This window comes from Coregonus clupeaformis, chromosome 2 (genome assembly GCF_020615455.1).
Source record: "Coregonus clupeaformis isolate EN_2021a chromosome 2, ASM2061545v1, whole genome shotgun sequence".
NCBI classification, from domain to species: domain Eukaryota; kingdom Metazoa; phylum Chordata; class Actinopteri; order Salmoniformes; family Salmonidae; genus Coregonus; species Coregonus clupeaformis.
The window spans coordinates 14,590,793-14,617,121 of record NC_059193.1 but is presented as its reverse complement, the minus strand read 5'-3'; the positions used below and the strand labels follow the sequence as shown (position 1 = coordinate 14,617,121).

Here is a 26,329-nt window from a genome sequence, read left to right as displayed (position 1 = left end):
TAAATGCTAACCAAGGCAACAATGGGTATGCAAACCAGGTATTGAAAAAGTTTGGTCCTTAGTCTTGGTTAGTAGGCTATTTGCGATATGCAATCCAGTCATCATGCGCCGTTTGGATGAACATTTCTCAAGGCTTTCCCAAAAAACCTTCCCAATTAAATGTTGATTGCAATGTAGGCCCACATGACAGAATGATATAATCAGTGGCAATTTTAGCATGTAAATATTGGTGGGGCAAACTCAAAAAAAATTGTTGTAGATGCATGCCAGCAAAGCCACAACACAACAAAACACTAAACAATACATTAATTGCACTATAATGGTGACAAGCGGTGCCCACAAACTGTTAGAAAAACTGTTACCTACATAAAGCTGTCCCAACACCAGAACTTTATTTTCAGCACCATGGAGTGAATCATTACCACCACTACACCTGGCTATCAGCAGAGCCTTGTCTGGCAGCGAAACAGTTCATTCAGCCTCATTTACTGCCTTTAAAAAAACATAGCTTATATGGCTGATTTCCTTAAACAAATGTGGTTTCCACTGACAATTAAGATGTACAAACTATGGCATAAGGGGATGACGAGCGGATAAGAGGCAATCCGTAATTTCGATTAAGACATTAATGAGCGAGCTAGGACGGACGTAGTCAATATAACTATTTGTTCAGCACTTTTGAAATGTACAGCGACATAATTCAGAACATGGGCTGTTCTTACAGTATTCTCCCTGTACACCAAGTCAGAACCGTAGGATAAATAAAGGGGGCATATAAGCAGACGATGAAAGCGCTTACAATATTCAATGATTGCATTTCTCGCTACATGTGCACCACCAAGTCAGAACAGTAGGCTAAATGATGAGGGTGAAAGGGGCTACTAACAGCTTACAACACAACACACACTTAGTATTACTTTCTTAGCTACAGTATACATACCTCCCTAGCATATTACATCATTTATGCAGCAGCATACAATACATTTTTGGACTCACCTTGTTGTGCTCACTTGAACAGGAAGGTGCTGCGGCGGTCCTTCTTGTTGGCAAACTTTGTAATTAAAGTCTGGCATTCTCTGGATTTATGGTGCTTTCAAGACAACTGGGAACTCTGAAAAAACAAGGTCGAATCATGACGTCAGTGATCTTCAGGTCGGAGCTCTAGAAAGAGGCCAGAGTTCCCGACTTGGAATTCAGAGTTAGATGACTGTTCAAAACGTATTTTCCCAAGATTTCTGGGTTCTTTTATTTCAGCTCATGAAATATGGGCCAACACTTTACATGTTGCGTTTATATTTTTGTTCAGTATACATACACACACACACACCGTCATCTCAACACACATACATTTCATTTGGCAGAAGCCATAGTATGTGAGGGCTTTTCTCAAATAAAATGAATTAATTAATCCCTCCCTCCCTCCCTCCCTGCCTCGCTCTTCCTCCCTCCCTCCCTCCCTGCCTCTCTCTCTCCCTCCCTCCTTCCCTCCCTGCCTCTCTCTCTCTCTCTCTCCCTCCCTCCCTCCCTCCGTCCTGTCCAGGTATCCTCCATAAGGGTAGTGGTGAGAACGTGTTTGTGTCAGAGCAGCCCCCTGTGATCAGCAGTGTAATGGGGAACGGCCGTCGACGCTCTATCTCCTGCCCCAGCTGTAACGGCCTCGCAGACAGCAACAAGCTACTGGCGCCTGTAGCCCTGGCAACAGGCATTGATGGGAGCCTCTACGTGGGAGACCTGAACTTCGTACGCAGGGTCTACCCCTCACTCAATACCACAGGCATACTTGAACTGAGGTACGAATAGAGGGAGGGGAGGAGAAGAGGAGAGGAGAGGAGAGGAGAGGAGAGGAGAGAGGAGAGGAGAGGAGAGGAGGGGGTGAAGGAGAGGAGAGGAGAGAGGAGAGGAGAGGAGAGGAGAGGAGAGGAGAGGAGGAGGAGAGGAGAGGAGAGGGAGAGGAGGAGGAGAGGGGGGAGGGAGAGGAGAGGGAGGGGGAGGAGGAGGGGAGGAGAGGAGAGGAGAGGAGAGGAGAGGAGAGGAGAGGAGAGGAGAGGAGAGGAGAGGAGAGGAGGGGTGAAGGAGAGGGAGGAGGGGTGAAGGAGGAAAGGGGATGAGAGGAGAGGGGGAGAGAGGAGGAGGCGTGAGGGAGGAGGAGTGAAGGAGAACGGGAGAGAAGGGGGAGAGGACAGAGGACAGAAGCAGTGTGTGGGATGTGGAACATGTTAGATGAGATTCAGTGAGGTTGTAATGAAAGAAGGGAGGGCTCGGGGGACAGAGTGATTGAAGTAGAATTATACACTGCACTAGTTCTTATATCTCCTGGGTGTTTTTACCCATATTTAACTATGCTGTTCCCTTCACCGCTCCACAGCTAACTCTCTCTCTGTCGTTCTGTTGTTCGCTCCACAGCTAACTCTCTCTCTGTCATTCTGTTGTTCGCTCCACAGCTAACTCTCTCTCTCTGTCGTTCTGTTGTTCGCTCCACAGCTAACTCTCTCTCTCTGTCATTCTGTTGTTCGCTCCACAGCTAACTCTCTCTCTCTGTCGTTCTGTTGTTCGCTCCACAGCTAACTCTCTCTCTCTGTCATTCTGTTGTTCGCTCCACAGCTAACTCTCTCTCTCTGTCGTTCTGTTGTTCGCTCCACAGCTAACTCTCTCTCTCTGTCGTTCTGTTGTTCGCTCCACAGCTAACTCTCTCTCTCTGTCGTTCTGTTGTTCGCTCCCACAGCTATCTCTCTCTCTCTGTCGTTCTGTTGTTCGCTCCACAGCTAACTCTCTCTCTCTGTCGTTCTGTTGTTCGCTCCACAGCTAACTCTCTCTCTCTGTCGTTCTGTTGTTCGCTCCACAGCTAACTCTCTCTCTCTGTCATTCTGTTGTTCGCTCCACAGCTAACTCTCTCTCTGTCGTTCTGTTGTTCGCTCCACAGCTAACTCTCTCTCTCTGTCATTCTGTTGTTCGCTCCACAGCTAACTCTCTCTCTGTCGTTCTGTTGTTCGCTCCACAGCTAACTCTCTCTCTGTCGTTCTGTTGTTCGCTCCACAGCTAACTCTCTCTCTCTGTCGTTCTGTTGTTCGCTCCACAGCTAACTCTCTCTCTCTGTCGTTCTGTTGTTCGCTCCACAGCTAACTCTCTCTCTCTGTCGTTCTGTTGTTTGCTCCACAGCTAACTCTCTCTCTCTGTCGTTCTGTTGTTTGCTCCACAGCTAACTCTCTCTCTCTGTCGTTCTGTTGTTCGCTCCACAGCTAACTCTCTCTCTGTCGTTCTGTTGTTCGCTCCACAGCTAACTCTCTCTCTGTCGTTCTGTTGTTCGCTCCACAGCTAACTCTCTCTCTCTGTCGTTCTGTTGTTCGCTCCACAGCTAACTCTCTCTCTGTCGTTCTGTTGTTCGCTCCACAGCTAACTCTCTCTCTCTGTCGTTCTGTTGTTCGCTCCACAGCTAACTCTCTCTCTCTGTCGTTCTGTTGTTCGCTCCACAGCTAACTCTCTCTCTCTGTCGTTCTGTTGTTCGCTCCACAGCTAACTCTCTCTCTCTGTCGTTCTGTTGTTCGCTCCACAGCTAACTCTCTCTCTCTGTCGTTCTGTTGTTCGCTCCACAGCTAACTCTCTCTCTCTGTCGTTCTGTTGTTCGCTCCACAGCTAACTCTCTCTCTGTCGTTCTGTTGTTCGCTCCACAGCTAACTCTCTCTCTCTGTCGTTCTGTTGTTCGCTCCACAGCTAACTCTCTCTCTCTGTCGTTCTGTTGTTCCCTCAGACACACTACATTAACATTTGTTCTGGGTTGTTTTTTCTGTCTTCTTATCCCTTTAAGGAACAAAGATTTCAGGCACAGGTAAGATGCTTCGCTCCTCGGTTAAATTAGAAATTCCGAGCTCAAAAGTGAAATAGCAGTAATTTAGAGTTACTTTAATCACAAAGATTGTTAAATTGCCCCCTGGGAAATATTGTTTTAATCTAAGTTGTTTATCTCCAATCCAATTCAAATTCCAATAACTTTATTCTCTCTCTATCCGACAGTAACAACCCCACTCATAAGTACTTCCTGGCCATTGATCCGGTAACGGGAGCGTTGTTGATCTCGGACACCAACTCGCGGCATATCTACCGTGTGCGCTCGCTGACGGGCGGGCGGCTGCTGTCGGACAACGCAGAGGTGGTTGCTGGGACGGGAGAGCAGTGTCTGCCCTTCAACGAGCGCTGTGGGGATGGAGGCAAAGCTACTGAGGCGACACTGATGAGCCCCAAAGGTGAGGAGCAGAGGAACAGACACACAGAGAGGCACACACACACACACACAAAGAGATCTTCCAAACCTTGAAGGCTAAGCCAGGGACAGTACCCTCATGAGTTCCGAAGTGTAACTAGGACAGGGAAGGAAGGGATGTCTGTACTACACCAATGAGATGCTGGTATTAATGATCTAGTAGTGAAAGTAGTAGTGATATCTTTCCTTTTTTATATCAGAAGACTGATGATGAAACTAATTGTCCGTCTAGTAGTGAAAGTAAAGCAGGGCAGAAGCAGAAGGAGGTTATAAACCAGATTACAACTGAAGTTGGATGATATCACGTGATGAAGCATGGATCAAAAAGAAGAACGCTTTGACACCAAACTGTCAAAGATGTCACCCTGTCACATTTCCTCAGTGTGTGTGTGTTGTGTGTGTTGTGTGTGTCTGTGTGTGTGTTGTGTGTAACTGTGTGTGTGTTGTGTGTGTGTGTGCTGCGTGTGCGCATCTCCTGCAAGACAGATACAAAGCCAGCCAGCACTTATCAGCCATGTCAGTCCTCTTTCTCTCTCCCTCCCTCTGTCTGTCTCTTTCTATATCTCTCTGCCCTCCAGCTCTTCTCTGCCACTGGCCTCTCTCTCTCTCTCTCTCTCTCTCTCTCTCTCTCTCATTCTCTCTCTCTCTCTGTCTGTCTCTTTCTATATCTCTCTGCCCTCCAGCTCTTCTCTGCCACTGGCCTCTCTCTCTCTCTCTCTCTCTCTCTCTCAATTCAATTCAATTTCAATTTAAGGGCTTTATTGGCATGGGAAACGTGTGTTAACATTGCCAAAGCAAGTGAAGTAGATAGTAAACAAAAGTGAAATAAACAATAAATATTAACAGTAAACAGTACACTCAGAAGTTTCAAAAGAATAAAGACATTTCAAATGTCATATTATATATATATACAGTGTTGTAACAATGTGAAAATAGTTAAAGTACAAATGGGAAAATAAATAAACATAAATATGGGTTGTATTTACAATGGTGTTTGTTCTTCACTGGTTGCCCTTTTCTTGTGGCAACAGGTCACAAATCTTGCAGCTGTGATGGCACACTGTGGTTTTTCACCCAGTAGATAAGGGAGTTTATCCAAATTGGGTTTGTTTTCAAATTCTTTGTGGATCGCTGTAATCTGAGGGAAATATGTGTCTCTAATATGGTCATACATTTGGCAGGAGGTTAGGAAGTGCAGCTCAGTTTCCACCTCATTTTGTGGGCAGTGTGCACATAGCCTGTCTTCTCTTGAGAGCCAGGTCTGCCTACGGCGACCTTTCTCAATAGCAAGGCTATGCTCACTGAGTCTGTACATAGTCAAAGCTTTCCTTAAGTTTGGGTCAGTCACAGTGGTCAGGTATTCTGCCACTGTGTACTCTCTGTTTAGGGCCAAATAGCATTCTAGTTTGCTCAGTTTTTTTGTTTGTTCTTTCCAATGTGTCAAGTAATTCTCTTTTTGTTTTCTCATGATTTGGTTGGGTCTAATTGTGTTGTTGTTGTTGTTGTTGTTGTTGTTGTTGTCCTGGGGCTGTGTGGGGTCTGTTTGTATTTGTGAACAGAGCCCCAGGACAAGCTTACTTAGGGGACTCTTCTCCAAGTTCATCTATCTGTAGGTGATGGCTTTGTTATGGAAGGTTTGGGAATCACTTCCTTTTAAGTGGTTATAGAATTTAACGGCTCTTTTCTGGATTTTGATAATTAGCGGGTATTGGCCTAATTCTGCTCTGCATGCATTATTTGGTGTTTTACGTTGTACACAGAGGATATTTTTGCAGAATTCTGCATGCAGTCTCAATTTGGTGTTTGTCCCATTTTGTGAATTATTGGTTGGTGAGCAGACCCCAGACCTCAGAACCATAAAGGGCAATGGGTTATATAACTGATTCAAGTATTTTAAGCCAGATCCTAATTGGTATGTCAAATTTTATGTTCCTTTTGATGGCATAGAAGGCCCTTCTTGCCTTGTCTCTCAGATCGTTCACAGCTTTGTGGAAGTTACCTGTGGCGCTGATGTTTAGGCTGAGGTATGTATAGTTTTTTGTGTGCTCTAGGGCAACGGTGTCTAGATGGAATTTGTATTTGTGGTCCTGGCAACTGGACCTTTTTGGAACACCATTATTTTTGTCTTACTGAGATTTACTGTCAGGGCCCAGGTCTGACAGAATCTGTGCAGAAGATCTAGGTGCTGCTGTAGGCCCTCCTTGGTTGGTGACAGAAGCACCAGATCATCAGCAAACAGAAGACATTTGACTTCAGATTCTAGTAGGGTGAGGCCGGGTGCTGCAGACTGTTCTAGTGCCCTCGCCAATTCGTTGATATATATGTTGAAGAGGGTGGGGCTTAAACTGCATCCCTGTCTCACCCCACGGCCCTGTGGAAAGAAATGTGTGTGTTTTTTGCCAATTTTAACCGCACACTTGTTGTTTGTGTACATGGATTTTATAATGTCGTATGTTTTTCCCCCAACCCCACTTTCCATCAATGTGTATAGCAGACCCTCATGCCAAATTGAGTCAAAAGCTTTTTTGAAATCAACAAAGAGAGACTTTGCCTTTGTTTTGGTTTGTTTGTTTGTCAATTAGGGTGTGCAGGGTGAATACGTGGTCTGTCGTACGGTAATTTGGTAAAAAGCCAATTTGACATTTGCTCAGTACATTGTTTTCACTGAGGAAATGAACTAGTCTGCTGTTAATGATAATGCAGAGGATTTTCCCAAGGTTGCTGTTGACGCATATCCCACGGTAGTTATTGCGGACAAATTTGTCTCCACTTTTGTGGATTGGGGTGATCAGTCCTTGGTTCCAAATATTGGGGAAGATGCCAGAGCTAAGGATGATGTTAAAGAGTTTAAGTATAGCTAATTGAAATTTGTGGTCTGTATATTTTATCATTTCATTGAGGATACCATCAACACCACATGACTTTTTGGGTTGGAGGGTTTGTATTTTGTCCTGTAGTTCATTCAATGTAATTGGAGAATCCAGTGGGTTCTGGTAGTCTTTAATAGTTGATTGTAAGATTTGCATTTGATCATGTATATTGTTTTGCTGTTTGTTCTCTGTTATAGGGCCAAAAAGATTGGAGAAGTGGTTTACCCATACATCTCCGTTTTGGATAGATAGCTCTTCGTGTTGTTGTTTGTTTAGTGTTTTCCAATTTTCCCAGAAGTGGTTAGAGTCTATGGATTCTTCAATTACATTGAGCTGATTTCTGACATGCTGTTCCTTCTTTTTCCGTAGTGTATTTCTGTATTGTTTTAGTGATTCACCATAGTGAAGGCGTAGGCTCAGGTTTTCTGGGTCACTATGTTTTTGGTTGGATAGGTTTCTCAATTTCTTTCTTAGGTTTTTGCATTCTTCATCAAACCATTTATCACTGTTATTACTTTTCTTTGGTTTTCTGTTAGAGATTTTTAGATTTGATAGGGAAGCTGAGAGGTCAAATATACTGTTTAGGTTTTCTACTGCCAAGTTTACACCTTCACTTTTACAGTGGAACGTTTTGTCCAGGAAGTTGTCTAGAATGGATTGAATTTGTTGTTTCCTAATTGTTTTTTGGTAGGTTTCAACACTACTTTCCTTCCATCTATAGCATTTCTTAATATTATTCAGTTCCTTTGGCTTTGATGCCTCATGATTGAGTATTGCTCTGTTCAAGTAGACTGTGATTTTGCTGTGGTCTGATAGGGGTGTCAGTGGGCTGTCTGTGTACGCTCTGAGAGACTCTGGGTTGAGGTCAGTGATAAAGTAGTCTACAGTACTACTGCCAAGAGATGAGCTATAGGTGTACCTACCATAGGAGTCCCCTCGAAGCCTACCATTGACTATGTACATACCCAGTGTGCGACAGAGCTGCAGGAGTCGTGACCCGTTTTTGTTGGTTATGTTGTCGTAGTTGTGCCTAGGGGGGCATATGGGGGAGGGAATGCTGTCACCTCCAGGTAGGTGTTTTTCCCCCCTGTGTGCTGAGGGTGTCAGGTTCTTGTCCAGTTCTGGCATTTAGGTCGCCACAGACTAGTACATGTCCCTGGGTCTGGAAATGATTGATTTCCCCCTCCAGGATGGAGAAACTGTCTTCATTAAAGTATGGGGATTCTAGTGGGGGGATATATGTAGCACACAGGAGGACATTTTTCTCAGTTGAGATCATTTCCTTTTGAATTTCTAACCAAATGTAAAATGTTCCTGTTTTGATTAATTTAATAGAGTGAGTTAGGTCTGCTCTATACCAAATTAGCATACCCCCTGAGTCCCTTCCCTGTTTCACACCTGGTAGTTTGGTGGATGGGACTACCAGCTCTCTGTAACCTAGAGGGCAACCAGTGGGTCCGTCTCCTCTATACCATGTTTCTTGTAGGATGACAATGTCTGTATTTCCGATTTCTTTGGTGAAGTCCAGATTCCTGCTCTTTAGGCCAAAGGCAGATGACCTCAGGCCTTGGATATTCCAGAATGAAATAGTGAAGGCTTTGTGTTCCATAAAGTGTCTAATGTTGTTGGTTGTGTGGTTTGACCTCAGGCCAGTAATTGTGAGCATAGGTCTGATCTGAGGGGGCCTAAATGGGGTGTGGGCATGGTTGACTTGGGGGGGAGTTAATTGGTGGGGGTGGGGGTGTAGATGTGGTTGATGGTGCTGTGGTCTGGATGTAGGTCCTCTCTGCGGGGGTCCTCTATGTGTAGGTCCTGGGGGGGGTCCCGCAGGTCTGGGAGAGTGTCTCGCTGGTCTGGGCAGGGTGTCTGTTGATCTGTTGCTCCTGTGTGAGGTGTTGGGTCTGCGGTTGAGGGCGATATCCTTTAGGGTCCGGGTGAAGGTGGGCACTGCTGCCTTGAATAGGTGGACCTGGTCATAAAGGCTGTTCACGTCCAGGGTGGAGTGGTGGGCCAGGTAGACATTTGGTTTTGATGCACAGTCACAGGAAATACTTGCGTTTACCCGCTGTATGGTAGCAGGGTGGAAGTCTTTTCGTGGTAACAGGGTTGAGATAACCACTTGTGCGTTGGGGAAAGTAGAATAAGCTTTTTCTATCACTCCCTTGAGTGATGTGGCCACTTTTTCCTGCTGTGTTCTCAGGTCGTTTGTGCCTGTGTGTATTATTATGTGGCTGGGTGATCCTAGTCTGTCCTCAGACAGAAGGTCTAGGGCGCGCTGTTTGTGTTTGGACACCAGAGTTTAGACACTGTGTGTTTTGGAAAAAGTTTATTTTCTTGTATGTATTTCCCGTTTGAGTCCATAAGGAGTACAATCTGTGGCTTGTGTATGTCCTCAGTGGGTGTGGGGGGGGTCATGAGGGCTATCAGGGTGTCTGACTGGGGGGTTGCTCAGAGGGGCTGGGATCCCCTGGGCTTGGGGTTCTTCATTTGTTTGTCTGGGTGTGATGTCGAGGCTATGGTCAGGGTCTAGGGTGTACTGTTCTGCTGCGGTGTCGAGACTTTGGCCAGGATCTGAGGTGGGCTGTTCTGCTGGCTTCTCTGCGGGGGTGGCCAGCTCTCTAATGGGTTGTTCTATGTCACCCGTCATCGTTCTCACCTTCTCCTCCAGCACTCTGATCCTCTCCTCTAGTGCTCTGTTCTTCTCCTGCTCCTGCTCTTTCTCCTGTTGATGTTGTCTCACCACAGTCCAGAGTGCAGACATGTCTCTCTCTACCTGCAGCTCTCCAGGTCTAGTTAAGGGGGTGTTGTTGTGCTGGACTGTTGTCTGGGTCTGTGTGACTGGAGTGTGTTCACCTGCTGTTCCAGCTCCACCTGCCTTACCTCCAGCTGGGTGAATGTATCCATCATTTCAATGAGGGAGTAGTACTCTGTGCTGGGAAGTTGACTTTCTGCTTGGGGTTGCTCTGTGGGGTTATTTAATGAAGAGGTCTGGTCTGACCCGCTCGGGGTAGGGGTATCTTTCTCAAGGGAGAGCTTCTCCTGCTGAGCTATTTCTTTGATTAGGTGAAAGTCCAGCTGGAACTGTTTGGTGTTGCCTTGAACCAAAACGGTTCCAGATTTATAGAGATTAATATTAATATTAGTCCTCGTTGTCCAGTATCCTGAGTTTCCACCCGTCGCTAACACCCCCCCTCTTAACAGAGGGGTAGTGTGCTAGTATAGCACTGTGCCATGCCAGGGGATGGTCTGTGTGGAAGATAAGGTTGCTTATGTTCCCATTTTTATACAAATCAGCTAAAAGTGTCTCCTGCTTCCCCAAAATAAGTTTCAATTTGTACTCTTTTCGTGTCTTGTCGTTTTTTACATTCAGAGGGTACTGTATTTTAATGACCTCTGAACAGTGGGGATGTGCTTCTAAGGCCTCTCCATTTGGTTGGGGTAGACTGTACGACTCTCCTGCCATTGTTGGGCTCAAGGGCTTTGACACCGCTCACTTCACACGTCAGTGCTAATTGAAATTGTATCTCTTTTTACAAGCAAGCTTAAGCTTGGTAGCCTTAGCATTCAGTCCTTATAAAATAAAATATATAATTGTAATGTATTTTTCTTCTTGGTTTTTGAAAGTGAAAAATAGCTTCATACTAAACATTACTCACTCAGTTCCAGGTTGGATGGTGTTTTCAGGTTTCTGTTTGTTTTCCCAGAGCATTTGCTGTATAGTTTGAGAATAGTAATCCTTGGTAGTAGAAAGCTTTCCAGGTAATTCCGTCCAAAATCAGGTTGTAGGTTTGGAGTTTTGGTTTGGAATGAAGGTTATGTTGTGGAGGGTAGCATCCTGTATATGTCCCTGCCAAAAAATCCTACTTTATCTAACTAAATCTATATTTTTTGTTAAAAATGCAGGAGCAATGTCTTTGAGCTCTCTCTCTCTCTCTGTCTGTCTCTGTCTCTGTCTCTTTCTCTCTCTCTCTCTCTCTCTCTCTCTCTCTCTCTCTCTCTCTCTCTCTCTCTCTCTCTCTCTCTTTCTTTCTCTCTCTCTCTCTCTCTCTCTCTCTCTCTCTCTCTCTCTCTCTCTCTCTCTCTCTCTCTCTCTCTCTCTCTCTCTCTCTCTCTCTCTCTCTCTCTCTCTCTCTCTCTCTCTCTCTCTCTCTCTCTCTCTTTCTCTCTCTCTCTCTCTTTCTATATATCTCAGCCCTCCAGCTCTTCTCTGTCACTGGCTCTCTCTCTCTCTCTCTCTCTCTCTCTCTCTCTCTCTCTCTCTCTCTCTCTCTCTCTCTCTCTCTCTCTCTCTCTCTCTCTCTCTCTCTCTCTCTCTCTCTCTCTCTTTCTATATCTCTCAGCCCTCCAGCTCTTCTCTGTCACTGGCCTCTATCTCTCTCTCTCAATTCAATTCAATTCAATTCAAGCTGCTTTATTGGCATGAAAAACATTGTGTCAATATTGCCAAAGCAACAATGTATACAATATACATTGTAATAAAATAATAAAGAATAACAAATAATAATAATAATAAATGGTAGTAAATAATAACTAATAAATAACAACAATAAAATGGTAACAGTCAATAGTATAAATATAATAAATATACAAATCTAAATATGGAAAATGAAACTATAACTAACTTATAACTAAATAACGGTCATCTTCACCATTATATCAGTACTACAACGACCATCATCATTACTACCACTACTACCACCACCATCATTAAACTGCCATCATTACCATTACCACCCATACCACTACTATTTGGAATGATAAACAACAATAATAATGGTAATAACAATAATAGCAATAACAATAATAATAAGTACGTTACTATTTACTATGCAGATGTTATTATTCAGTGTCCCTCAGGCTATGGCAGGCAAATACATATTTGGCTGCAAGAGGAGCAATTGCTCCTTCGCCCATGAATATTTTTAGTTTTTCCTCTGGGTTTAATAAGTTAAAATTTGGAATAAATGTAGTAATTTCTGTGAATAATGAATCTCTTTGTGAGGAATATTTATCACAGTAAAGGAGAAAGTGCATTTCTGTTTCTACCTCCCCTGTCATGCAGTGACCACATATACAAAATAGCCTCCAACACTCTACTCAGCAAATTGGATGTAGTCTATCACAGTGCCATCCGTTTTGTCTCCAAAGCCCCATACACTACCCACCACTGTGACCTGTACGCTCTTGTTGGCTGGTCCTCACTACATGTTCGTCGTCAAACCCACTGGCTCCAGGCCATCTATAAATCACTGCTAGGCAAATCCCCGCCTTATCTTAGCTCATTGGTCACCATAGCAGCACCCACCCGTAGTCTGCGCTCCAGCAGGTATATCTCACTGGTCATTCCCAAAGCCAACACCTCCTTTGGCCGACATTCCTTCCAGTTCTCTGCTGCCAATGACTGGAGCGAATTGCAAAAATCTCTGAAGCTGGAGACTCTTATCTCCCTCACTAACTTTAAGCATCAGTTGTCAGAGCACCTTACCGATCACTGCACCTGTACACAGCCCATCTGAAATTAGCCCACCCAACTACCTCATCCCTATATTGTTATTTATTTTGCTCTTTTGCACCCCAGTATCTCTATTTGCACATAATCTCTTGCACATCTAGCATTCCAGTGTTAATACTAATTGTAATTATTTTGCACTATAGCCTATTTATTGCCTTACCTCCATAACTTGCTACATTTGCACACACTGTATATATATTTTCTGTTGTATTTTTGACTTTATGTTTTTTTTTTTTTTACCCCATATGTAACTCTGTGTTGTTGTTTTTATCGCACTGCTTTTGTCACGCCCTGGCTCTGGGGACTCTAGTATGTTGAGCCAGGGTGTGAGTTTTCATTTGTTTTTGTTCTAGTTTTGTATTTCTATGTTGGCCAGTGTGGTTCTCAATCAGAGGCAACGTGTATCAGCTGTTGCTTGTTGTCTCTGATTGGGAACCATACTTAAGCAGACAGTTTTCCCACAGTGTTTGTGGGATCTTGTTCCAGTGTGGTTTGTGTTAGACCGAGGACGTCACGTTATCGTTTTTGTTCGTGTTATCATTACTTAATAAATATGTTCACCTTTCACGCTGCGCCTTGGTCCTCTGTACCCGACGATCGTGACAGCTTTGCTTTATCTTGGCCAGGTCGCAGTTGTAAATGAGAACTTGTTCTCAACTGGCTTACCTGGTTAAATAAAGGTGAAATAAAAAATAAAAATAAAAATAAAAATACGCTCCTCTTTGGGTAGCCATGTCTTTTTATGTCTGCCGGTTTCTATTGCCAATTGATGGTCACTCAGCCTGTACTTGGTAAGGATCTGTCTCTGCTTCGTATCTCTGACAGAGTAGAGATAATCAGCCAATTCATATTCTCTGTTTAGGGTCAGATAGCAATTTAGTCGGCTTTGGGATTTTGTTTCGTTTTTCCAATGTTGTAAATATGAGTCCTTTGATTGGTTCATGATTTTGTTCATTGGAATTATTTCTTTGAAGCAGTGCTGGTGTCAGCTTGGTTGGTTAGGTCCAACACCAGCTGACTGAGAGGGCTTCGTTTCTGGGCTCAGCTCTTGGGTTTGAAGTGCTTTAAATTGCAGACTTGAATTTGGACTTGAATTTAGATGTAGCCAAAATTTTAATGATCTTTTCTGTATTTTCATTACTACTGGAAAGCGGCCCAATTCTGCCCTACATGCATTAGTTGGTGTATTTCTCTGAACTTGTAGAATTTTCCGACAGAATTCTGCATGTAGGGCTTCAATTGGATGTTTGTCCCATATTTTAAAGTCCAGTTTATTGAGTGGCCCCCAAACCTCACTTCCGTAAAGAGCTATTGGTAGGATTACACTGTCAAATATTTTTGTCCAAATTCTAATTGGGATGTTGATTTTGAGTAATTTCATTTTTATTGCATACAATGCTCTGCAGGCTTTTTCTTTGAGTGCATTCACTGCCATATTAAAGTTTCCCTATGCAGATAAGGTCAGACCAAGGTATGTGTAATTTTTAGTGTGTTCAATTATGGTGTTGTTCAGGGTGAATTTATATTTGTGTTTCTGACATCTGTTTTTTTTTTGTTGGGAAAATCATGATTTTAGTTTTTTTGAAATTTACTGCCAGGGCCCAATTATTGCAATATTGCTCTGGAATGTTAAGGTTCTGTTGAAGACCTTCTTTGGTTGGTGATAGAAGTACCAAGTCATCAGCATATAGCAGGTATTTTACCTCTGTGTCAAATAGTGTGAGTCCTGGGGCTGGAGAAAGGTCCAACATGTCTGCTAACTCATTGATATAAATGTTGAAAAGATTTGGACTCAAACTGCAGCCTTGTCTCACACCTCGACGTTGTGAAAATAATTCTGTTCTTTGGTTTTTGATTTTTATTGCACACATTTTCTGTGTACATACATTTTATTAAGTCATACACCTTACCACCAAGCCCACTTTGGAGACTTTTGTAGAATAGCCCTTCATGCCAAATAGAATCAAATGCTTTTTTAAAGTCAATAAAGCAAGCAAAGATTTTGCCCTTTTTTTTTTGGTGGACGTGTTTATTAATTAGTGTGTGTAAGGTGTATATATGGTCAGTAGTGCGATGGTTAGGGAGAAAGCCAATTTAACATTTACTTATTACATTTTTCTCTAGAAGAAAGGTTTGAATTCTTGAATTCAAAATGCTACAGAAAACCTTTCCCAAGTTGCTGTTTACGCAAATTCCCCTGTAATTATTGGGGTCTGATTTGTCTCCACTTTTGTGGATAGGGGAGATGAGCCCCTGGTTCCAGACATCAGGGAAGCAGCCAGAAGTTAAAACTATGTTGAACAACTTAAGCACAGCATTTTGCAACTCAGGTGTGCTGTTTTTCAGCATTTCATTTCTGATGTTATCTAGACCACAAGCCTTCTTTGATTTTATAGATTTTACCTTTTCATTTAGTTCTTGTTGGGTTATTGGGTAATCTAATGGATTTTGGTTGTTTTTAATGACCGATTCAAGGATGTTCAATTTTTCTTGAATTTCTAATTGGTTCTGTTGTAAGTCTTTTTGTGGGATGTTTTTGTATAGATTATCAAAATAAGTTTTCCAAATTCCTTCATCTTGTATGGCTAATTCTTGTGGCTTTGTCATGCTTAAATTGTTCCACATGTTCCAGAACTGATTTTGGTCAATTGCACTTTCAATTTCATCAAGTGTCTTGTTGGTATAATTCAATTTCTTGCGTTTTAGTGTATGTTTATACTGTTTCAGAGTTTCAAAGTATTCATAGCGTAGATCTGGGTTGTTTTGTTGCTTATGTTTTTCATTTGAAATTTGTCTTAGGTGTTTTCTAATTGTTTTACATTCGTTATCAAACCATTTTTCAGAAACATTCTGTTTTTTGTTTCTGATGTTGCATTTCTTTGGTTTTCTCAAATTTGCTTTCGATGCTGCTTTTTGGAAAATGCAATTGATGTTTTGAGTAGCCGAATTGACACCTTCTTTATTGTTTTGGTATTGTGAGTAATTTAAAAACTGTATAGAGTTCATCATTTCATTTGAGTTCAATGTTTCAATGAATCTCTCTGCACTGTTTTGAGCCCATCTGTACGATTGGTTCATGTTGTAGAGTTTATTCGGCAGTTTTTTTGAATGAATATTGCCAGTTAATTTCTTCAGAAACACGTTGATCTGACTGTGATCTGACAATGGTGTCTGTGGTCTTACAGTGAATGCACTAATGGAGGAAGGGTCAATGTCAGTGATGGCATAATCGACTACACTTGTCCCAAGAGCTGAGCAGTAAGTAAACTGACCTAAAGAGTCCCCTCTGATTCTACCATTAAGCATGTACAGGCCTAAGGCTCGACAGAGATGCACTAACTCCTTCCCATTTTTGTTCAGTATTTGGTCAGGACTGTTTCTATAATTTATAATTGGGCTACTGTACAAGGAGGGGTGTCCCAAAATGTGGTGGTTACGTCCCGCATCAGTGTAGTCAGGCTCAGAACCTGTTCTTGTATTGAAATCTCCACAAAGAAGCACTTTACCCTCTGCCTGAAATTGAATGATTTCTGTATGGAGATTGTCAAAAAACTGATCATCATAATATGATGAATCTGAAGGAGGAGCATAAGCTGCACATATGTATACATCATTGTCACAATAGATTGTGCCTTTGTTAAGTTTTAACCAAAACCAAATGTGATTAGTACCTTTTTTCATTTCATTCAGTGCTAAGTCCTGCTTATGCCAAATGATGATTCCACCTGAGTCTCGGCCCCGTTTAACATTTTTATGTTTGATTGATGGTAGTAAACTTTCTCTATAGCCTGAGGGACACTGAGTATCTATGTCTCCACGACCCCATGTTTCCAGTAGGATTATGATGTCCTGTCCCTTGATGTTTTTAGTCAATTCTGGATTTGTTGTTTTATAACCAAAGTGTGAAGAGTATAGGCCCTGGATATTCCAAGAGCTGATAGTTAATGATCTCATTTATAATAAGTGATATTCACTGGTTTGAGTAAAGTACATTGAAAAAAAATAAAAATAAAATAAACATTATATATATATGTCATTTAGCAGACGCTCTTATCCAGAGCTTACTTACAAATTGGTGCATTCACCTTATAGCCAGTGGGATAACCACTTTACAATATGTTTTTTTTCTCTTTCTTTCTTTCTTTGGGGTGGGGTAAGGGGGGGTAGAAGGATTACTTTATCCTATCCCAGGTGTTCCTTAAAGAGGTGGGGTTTCAAATGTCTCCGGAAGGTGGTGAGTGACTCCGCTGTCCTGGCGTCGTGAGGGAGCTTGTTCCACCATTGGGGTGCCAGAGCAGCGAACAGTTTTGACTGGGCTGAGCCGGGAACTGTGCTTCAGCGAGGATAGGGAGCCAGCAGGCCAGAGGTGGATGAACGCAATGCCCTCGTTTGGGTGTAGGGACTGATCAGAGCCTGAAGGTACGGAGGTGCCGTTCCCCTCACAGCTCCGTAGGCAAGCACCATGGTCTTGTAGCAACATACACATACACACACACACCATTACACATCACTATTATTATAATACCAGTGCCAATAAAATAAAGGATAGTTGTAAACAAATTAATAAGAATGGCCCAAAAAATAAGTACAATGCAATCTGCAACCCTGTGTGTGTGCGCGTGTGCGTGCGTGTGAATTAAAGGGTCTGTCTAGCCCAGTAGTCTGCATATTAGATGCAGTAGTTGGCGCACCTCTCCTATCTCTGATAGTTCTAGGTGTCTTTTGCCAGAGGTTACCTCAGCATATGTAGGCTGATGATCTGAATGATACATGGTGTGGACTGCATCATGTGGTGTACTTCTCTGAAGGACAGTGTTCTGCCCGACCCTGGAGTAGTGGTCAGTGCTGTGTTGTGATGGACCGGGTCCAGTAGAACTGTGTTGTGATGGGCCGGGTCCAGTAGAGCTGTGTTGTGATGGGCCGGGTCTAGTAGAGCTGTGTTGTGATGGGCCGGGTCTAGTAGAGCTGTGTTGTGATGGGCCGGGTCTGGTAGAGCTGTGTTGTGATGGGCCGGGTCTAGTACATTTACATTTACATTTTAGTCATTTAGCAGACGCTCTTATCCAGAGCGACTTACATGAGCAATTAGGGTTAAGTGCCTTACTCAAGGGCACATCAACAGATGTTTCACCTAGTCGGATTAGAACCAGCGACCTTTCGGTTACTGGCACAACGCTCTTAACCACTAAGCTACCTGCCGCCACTAAGCTACCTCTACATAGTAGAGCTGTGTTGTGATGGGCTGGGTCTGGTAGAGCTGTGTTGTGATGGGCCTGGTCTGGTAGAGCTGTGTTGTGATGGGACGGGTCTGGTCGTGCTGTCCTGAGGCGGGCCTGGTCTGGTCGTGCTGTCCTGAGGCGGGCCTGGTCTGGTCGTGCTGTCCTGAGGCGGGCCTGGTCTGGTTGTGCTGTCCTGAGGCGGGTCTGGTCTGGTAAATCTGTGCTGTGTTGGGCCCGGTCTTGTAGAGCTGTGTTGTGATGGGCCGGGTCTAGTAGAGCTGTGTTGTGATGGGCCGGGTCTGGTCGTGCTGTCCTGAGGTGGGTCTGGTCTGGTAAATCTGTGCTGTGTTGGGCCTAGTCTTGTAGAGCTGTGTTGTGATGGGCCTGGTCTGGTAGAGCTGTGTTGTGAAGGGTCTGGTAGAGCTGTGTTGTGATGGGCCTGGTCTAGTAGAGCTGTGTTGTGATGGGCCTGGTCTAGTAGAGCTGTGTTGTGATGGGACGGGTCTGGTCGTGCTGTCCTGAGGCGGGCCTGGTCTGGTCGTGCTGTCCTGAGGCGGGCCTGGTCTGGTCGTGCTGTCCTGAGGCGGGTCTGGTCTGGTAAATCTGTGCTGTGTTGGGCCCGGTCTTGTAGAGCTGTGTTGTGATGGGCCGGGTCTAGTAGAGCTGTGTTGTGATGGGCCGGGTCTGGTCGTGCTGTCCTGAGGTGGGTCTGGTCTGGTAAATCTGTGCTGTGTTGGGCCTGGTCTTGTAGAGCTGTGTTGTGATGGGCCTGGTCTGGTAGAGCTGTGTTGTGAAGGGTCTGGTAGAGCTGTGTTGTGATGGGCCTGGTCTAGTAGAGCTGTGTTGTGATGGGCCTGGTCTAGTAGAGCTGTGTTGTGATGGGACGGGTCTGGTCGTGCTGTCCTGAGGCGGGCCGGGTCTGGTCGTGCTGTCCTGAGGCGGGTCTGGTCTGGTAAATCTATGCTGTGTTGGGCCCGGTCTTGTAGAGCTGTGTTGTGGTGGGCCTGGTCTGGTAAATCTGTGCTGTGTTGGGCCTGGTCTTGTAGAGCTGTGTTGTGATGGGCCGGGTCTAGTAGAGCTGTGTTGTGATGGGCCGGGTCTGGTCGTGCTGTCCTGAGGTGGGTCTGGTCTGGTTAAATCTGTGCTGTGTTGGGCCCGGTCTTGTAGAGCTGTGCTGTAATAAGCTGTGTCTGGCTCTTCTCTCCTGGGGATGGTGGGGGTACTGTTGTTTCAGAAGGTGGGGCGGGGGGGCTCTGCTGCTGGGGTGATGGGTGTGTGGGTCCCTGCCAAGTGTTGCATCCTTTAGGTCCTTAGCAAAAGTTCTGACACTGTCCTGATCAAGATGTACATTATCGTATAAGTGTTCACATGTCAGAGTGGGATGGTGAGCCATTCTAACGTTGAGCAGTGAGGCACAGTCCACAGTGATCTGTTGATTTATTTTGTCGATCAACTGTCCTGGGAAGTCTTTTCTTGATAGGAGGGTGGACACAACTATATTGGTTGTTGGGAACATAGGCTGTGCCCGTTCTGCTACTCTTCTCACTGCCCCAGATACATTTTCACCTTTGGCATGAAGGTCATTTGTGCCAGTGTGGATGATGATGTTGTCAGGGGTGTCAATCCTGGTCTGACTGAGTAGCTGCATTGCACTGTCAGTTGTAGGACACCAGAACTTATACACCTGGTGTCTAGGGAATAATCTTTCCTGGACTAAGAACTTCCCATTTGAATCAATAAGGATTGCAGTTGTGGGTGACTGTCTGGGTGGAGCAGACTGGGAGACTGGTATTCTGACCTGGGCTGTAGCAGACTGGGAGGCTGGTTGGCTGTCCTGGGCTGTAGCAGACTGGGAGGCTGGTTGGCTGACCTGGGCTGGAGAAGACTGGGAGGCTGGTTGGCTGATCTGGGCTGGAGAAGACTGTGTGGCTGGTAGGTTGACCTGGGCTGGAGCACACTGTGCTGGAGCAGACTTAGAGGCTGGTTGGCTGATCTGGGCTGGAGCAGACTTAGAGGCTGATAGGTTGACCTGGGCTGGAGCACACTGTGCTGGAGCAGACAGGGAAGCAGGTAGGCTGACCTGGGCTAGAGCAGACTGGGACGCTGGTTGGCTGATCTGGACTGGAGCAGACTGGTAGGCGGGTGCAGTGTCATCAGGCTGTGTGGTGGAGGCCATGCTGGTCTCAGGTTCTGTTTGTGTTGTACCAGGCTGGTGGACATGTTCTCTAGATGCAGAGGACATATTGACTAGCTGCTGGTTGAGGGTGTCAATGTACCTCTCTCTTTGTTCTAGCTCCTTTCTTGTTGTTCTCAGATGGTCTCTGAGGTCATCATTTGTCTGACTCAGTTTGTCCATTCTGCTTTCTAATTTAGCAATAGATGCTCTGCTCTCGTCCCTGAACTGTTTCATCTCTTCTTTTAGTTTCTGGACAGTGTCCTCCTCTTGAAGCTTGTTCTCTCTGAGTTCTATGACCTCTGCTTCGACGAGAGAGAGGGTGTTGTGGAAACGTTGCATAGCAGGTGTTCTTGGTGTTGTAGGCATGTCCTTGGCTTTGTCTGCTGCAGGTGAGGTAGGTAGAGGGACACTGAGGGCTTCTTGCTGGGTCACAGAGACCGCTGGGGCCTGCTTTTTTCCATCTCCCTCCTTGACTTGTTCCTCAGTTTCTGAGATGAGTTCAGCTTCTGCTTTTAGGGTAGCAAACATATTCTCAAAATCCTGGAGGCTTGAATCATTGCCTTGTATCAATACAGTTCCATTATTAAATAAGTTTACTGTTTGATACGTGTTGCTCTGGTCAGCTTCTTCAAAAATGCTGATCTGACATCCTTGGCTGATGCCTCTCTTTTTTGAGAAAGGGAAATTGTTGCAAATAACTATTTTCCATATGTGCCCTCGTTTGGTATTAAATGGTGGGTAAACAATTTCCATAGCAACGCTGTACACAATGTTGCAATAGAAGTGTTGTTTCTTGTATTATTCTCTCTTGTGTCTTTTAGAGGACTGTTTTACTTTGATGTCCTTTGTCTTCTGTCCTTATTTTGTCTTATTTTGTATTTCTTTTCTTCTGTTAACTAGATATTATTTGATAGCTAGCTAGCTTCTTCCAGGAGAGTCCCTAGCAACTGGTAAACAATTCAGCTAGCTAAGATAATTGTACAATTTTATGAAAAAATAGTTACTTTTTCAAAAGCCTTTCTTCTTTGTTTGTTGCTTGTTTTGTCTCTTATTCAGTCTTGCAGTTTTCTTTTGTTTTTTTCTGATGTACTTCACTCTAAAACCCGTATAAATCTCAATATTTGTAGGAGCTCATTTTTTCAGCAGCTGCTGCTCTATTTGGAATTCCGAGATCTCTCTCTCTCTCTGTCTGTCTCTTTCTCTGTCTCTTTCTATGTCTCTCAGCCCTCCAGATCTTCTCTGTCACTGGCCTCTCTCTCTCTCTCTCTCTCTCTCTCTCTCTCTCTCTCTTTCCCTCTCTCTGTCTGTCTGTCTATCTCTTTCTATCTCTCTCAGCCCTCCAGCTCTTCTGTCACTGGCCTCTCTCTCTCTCTCCATGCTGGGAGTGTTTGGTGCATGCTGGGAATTGTTTGAGTGAGTGCTAAGTGCAAGTGTTGTGTAGAGTTAGATATCCTGGGTTTTCCTTTTCTTGGTGATATCCTTTTTTTCTTCTATGCATGATTAAGGTTATTATTTCTATTTTCTTGTTGTGGTAGAATTAAGTATATTGTTTTTCGTGTCGAAATTACGCTGATTTTGGTGGGGATGGCGGCCCGAATGGGGACGCCGTCCCTGTCACTTCGGCACGGCTTTAGGTGTGTTACTGAAGCTACTGTCACGGTGGAGGAGTTTCTGGTCGCGGTAGGAGAGAAGGTAGGATATGAGAATGTTGCTTATGCGTCACGGATGAATAAAGCGGTGGTGGTATTTCTTAAAGAAGAGCGCCTTGTTGATCGTATGGTTGAGCATGGCGTACTTCTTAAAGGAATGTTTATTCAAGTTACGCCGCTTTTTTCTCCGTCAACAAGGGTAACGATTTCAAATGTACCGCCGTTTATTCCAAATGAGCTATTGGAGCGCGAGTTATTGCGCTATGGGAAGTTTGCAAGTTCAATTAAGGTTGTCCCATTGGGTTGCAAACACCCGGCGTTGAAACAGGTTATGTCGTTTCGGCGACAGGTGTTTATGTTTTTGGACTCATCGGAGCATACTTTGGAGTTAGCGTTTAAAGTCAAGTATGACAATAGACTGTATATGGCTTATGCTAGTACGGATAGTCAACGGTGTTTTGAGTGTGGGGATGTTGGTCATAAGCGACATGCTTACCCGAAAAGGGAGAAGGCAGAGGGAGGGGCGCAGGTGGTCCTCGTAATGCCTGGGCCCACTGATGTAGGTATAGGTGGGCTGACAGCGGTAGAGCAGCCACAAGCATCTGTTGCTGAGGAACAAGTTGTCCATGTTGAGGGCACAGAGTTGCAACTTGTACCAGAGGGAAATGTTATGCAGCAGAAAAATATTGTTGTAGAAGGTAAGGATGGATCTGAAGGGCCATTTCCTCAGACTGGTGAGGAGGTGCCCAGTACGAGTGCTGGGGTACAGGAGGGGGTTCATGTGGAGCTAATCTCCCAGGTAGTGGAGGAGATGCCCACTATGAGTGCTGGGGTAGAGGGGGGGGTTCATGTGGAGCTAGGTTCCCAGGTAGTGGAGGAGATGCCCACTACGAGTAATGGGGTTCAGGTGGGGCTAGTCTCCCAGGTAGTGGAGGAGATGCCCACTAATAGTAATGGGGTTCAGGTGGGGCTAGTCTCCCAGGTAGTGGAGGAGATGCCCACTAATAGTAATGGGGTTCAGGTGGGGCTAGTCTCCCAGGTAGTGGAGGAGATGCCCACTAATAGTAATGGGGTTCAGGTGGGGCTAGTCTCCCAGGTAGTGGAGGAGATGCCCACTAATAGTAATGGGGTTCAGGTGGGGCTAGTCTCCCAGGTAGTGGAGGAGATGCCCACTAATAGTAATGGGGTTCAGGTGGGGCTAGTCTCCCAGGTAGTGGAGGAGATGCCTGGTACGAGTGATGGTGTGCAAGTGGGGAGTGTTGAAAGGGATGTGGTAGAGGGAAGTCAGTGGTCTGTGGCCTCAGTTGAGGAGGATCAGGAGAAGGATATGGATATCGCTCTTGAGACAATATCAGCTGGTGAGGACTCAATTTACGATCTAGAGGAGGTAAATGGGTTTCTTGATCAGACTTTTGGGAAATCTGTCAAATTGGCAGATTATTTTGATGTTGATAATTTGTGAGGTCAGCTGTGATGTTACAGAAGACGGTGGGGTTAGACCAGTTGAGTGAGAAGAAGCGGTTTCGCTTGAGGAAATGTGTTACTGCTGTTGCAGCAGCAAAAGGTGGTGGGAAACGTGGTCAGGTTAAGAGAAAATTTAAATAATGATGATGATTATGCCTCATAGGGTGTTCTATTCTCTTTGTCTGGTTTCTCTGTGGTATCTTCTGCTTTTCCTTTTTATTTTCTATATGGAGGTACTAAGGGTAGGTTCTCTCAATATTAATAGAGGAAGGGACATGAATAAGAGGGCTTGGGTATTAGAAGTAATAAAACAGAAAAGGCTTAATGTAGTTTTCCTACAGGAGACACATAGTGATGAGGAAAATGAGGTTGACTGGGGTATGTGGTGGGAGGGGCAGCATATACTCAGTCATGGTACTCATTTCAGTGCTGGGGTGGCAATTTTGTTTTCCTCAGGCTTAGGGGTGACTGTGGTATCTACAACAGAGATTGTCAAGGGTCAGGTTTTATTGGTCAAGGTGGATGTAATGGGGTTTTTTTTTTTTTTTTTTTTTGAATGTTTATGCTCCTAATGAGGGTACAGAGCGTATTGGTGGTTTTGATAAAATAAAGGAAACCTGAAGACAGTGTGACCAAGAGGGGTGTATGGTTTTAGGGGGGGACTGGAACTGTACAGTGGATTTTACTGTTGATCGCAACGCTGAAGAACCTCACCTGCGGTCAGCCACTTGCCTGTCTGGTCTGTTAACTGAGTTTGAGCTTTCTGATGTGTGGAGAGTAAGGAATGCAAAAGTTAGGCAGTACACATGGCTAAAAGTTAATGAAGGTCATGTCAGTGCAGCAAGGTTAGACAGGTTGTATGTATCTGAGCAATACTGTAGTAGGGTTGGAAGGTGTGACATTACTCCTGTGGGTTTCTCTGATCACCATATTGTCACTGTTGATATTCACTTGTCCTGTCCACGAAGGTCATCATCTTATTGGTATTTTAATGTTAAATTGTTACATGATGTCATGTTTTGTGAAAGGTTTTTGTTGTTTTGGGAAAAATTGAGGGTTACAAAAGGGAATTTTGAGTCCTTGAGACAATGGTGGGAGGTTGGGAAGGCCCAAATACGATTATTTTGTCAACAGTATACTGCTCTGTCTCGAATTGAAGTTAAAGAGACTATCAGAGCCCTTGAACAGGACATCAAATCTATTGAATTGAAGTTGCTCACTCAGAATGAACCTGGACTAGTCATGAACTTACAGGACAAGAAACATGAACTGAGGTCGTTTCTGCATGAAAGAGTGAAGGGTGCCTTGATTAGGTCTCGTTTCGCTTCCCTCAAGGATATGGATGCTCCTAGCGCTTAAAAAAAAACCTAGGACAGTCGACATTGCAACGTAAACAGATGGTCTGCCTTCGTCTCCCTGATGGGAAGGTGACCACGGATGACAGTGAAATGCGTCAACATGCCGTGGATTTCTATTCTGCCCTCTATAAGGCGGAGGATTGTGACTCTCTGTGTACTGAACAGTTGTTACACGGTCTTCCTCAATTGGGACCTGAGCAAAGAGTCGTATTGGACTCTGACATTACACTGCAAGAGCTGTCCACAGCAGTTATGCAGCTCTCAACAGGCCGAGCCCCTGGCATTGATGGTTTACCATCTGAGTTTTATAAGCACTTTTGGGAGTCTATTGGGGAGGATTTTTATGAAGTGGTGTGTGAATCTTTTCATGAGGGCTCTCTTCCTGTATCTTGTCAACGTGCGGTACTTTCACTGTTGCCAAAAAAGGGGGATTTGGCTCTCATAAAAAATTGGAGACCTGTTGCTTTGCTGTGTGCAGAATATAAAATTGTTTCTAAATGTCTCTCAAACAGGTTGAAAGAGTATCTGGGATTGTTGGTCCACAAGGACCAATCCTACTGTGTACCTGATCGCTCTATTGTTGACAACTTGTTTCTAATAAGAGTTGTTTTAGACATTTGTAAACTGTCTGATGTAAATGTGGGTTTACTTTCTTTGGATCAGGAGAAGGCTTTTGATCGTGTGGACCACCAGTACTTGTTTAAAACAATGAAAGCCTTTGGGTTTGGGGATGTTTTTTTTTGTCTTGGATGAATTTACTGTATGCTGGGGCCTCGTGTATGGTGAAGGTGGGGTGTGGTTTGAGTTGCCCCATCCCTGTCCAAAGGGGCATCAGGCAGGGATGCCCAATTTCAGGGCAGTTATATAGTCTGGCGATTGAACCAATGCTTTGTTTTTTAAGAGCGAGGCTTACTGGTTTCTCTGTGCCAGGGGTTATGAAGGGTCCCACGATAGCACTGTCTGCGTATGCAGATGACGTGACAGTTTTTATTACAGGGGGTGAGGATGTTAAGGTTCTCTCAAACGCTTTAAAGGTGTATGAGGGGACCTCCTCAGCTAGAGTCAATTGGGGAAAGAGTGAAGCGCTGTGGGCAGGCCAGCTTCAGATGGGGTCCGCTCCACGGTGACCAGGGGGGCTTCAGTGGGGCAGAGATGGGATGAAGACTTTGGGGGTTTTTCTAGGCTCCGATGTCTTTCAGAAAAAGAACTGGGAGGGTGTAGTGGAGAAAGTGTGTGCCAGACTGTCAAGATGGAAATGGGTGCTGCCCCAGCTGTCTTATAGGGGAAGGGTACTGGTAGCTAATAATCTTACTGCCTCTACCCTGTGGCACAGACTAATGATTTTGCAGCCACCAAAGGGTCTGATACAAGAGCTTCAGAGGACCCTTGTCAATTTCTTCTGGTCTGGACAACATTGGATTAAAGCTTCAGCCCTGTACTTGCCACTGCACGAGGGTGGGCAAGGCCTGGTGGACATTTCTTCCAGGATCATGGCTTTCCGGCTTCAAGCAGCACAGAGACTGTTGTACAGTGACGGTTCTAGCTGGATTGACACAGCCTACACATTGATGAGGAGAGCGGGCTGTTTGGGCTTAGACAAGCACCTTTTCCTCTTAAAGCTGGAGGGGGGTGAGTTGCCTGGCCTGACTCCATTTTATGAGTCTGTTATGCAGGCTTGGAGAGTTCTGGTCAAGTCCCGTAAGGCCTGCACGCCACCAGGGATGTGGCTTTTTGAAGAGCCTCTTTTTCATAACACTGCCATCCAGTCCCGTGTTCTGGGTTCAGCTAGCCTACGTTCATGCCTGTTAGGCGTGGGGTGTACTAAG

At 44.7% G+C, this 26,329-nt stretch overlaps 1 protein-coding gene across 1 annotated transcript in view; it reads left to right on the top strand.

Annotated features, from left to right (window-relative positions):
- LOC121586116 (teneurin-2) overlaps nucleotides 1-26,329 on the top strand; it is a 130,486-nt gene that overhangs the window by 79,206 nt on the left and 24,951 nt on the right. Inside the window, exons 18-20 of the mRNA XM_045225505.1 lie at nucleotides 1,541-1,790; nucleotides 3,803-3,823; nucleotides 4,009-4,238. Coding sequence (XP_045081440.1) covers nucleotides 1,541-1,790; nucleotides 3,803-3,823; nucleotides 4,009-4,238 — 501 coding nt within the window. The remainder of the gene's footprint in view (nucleotides 1-1,540; nucleotides 1,791-3,802; nucleotides 3,824-4,008; nucleotides 4,239-26,329) is intronic.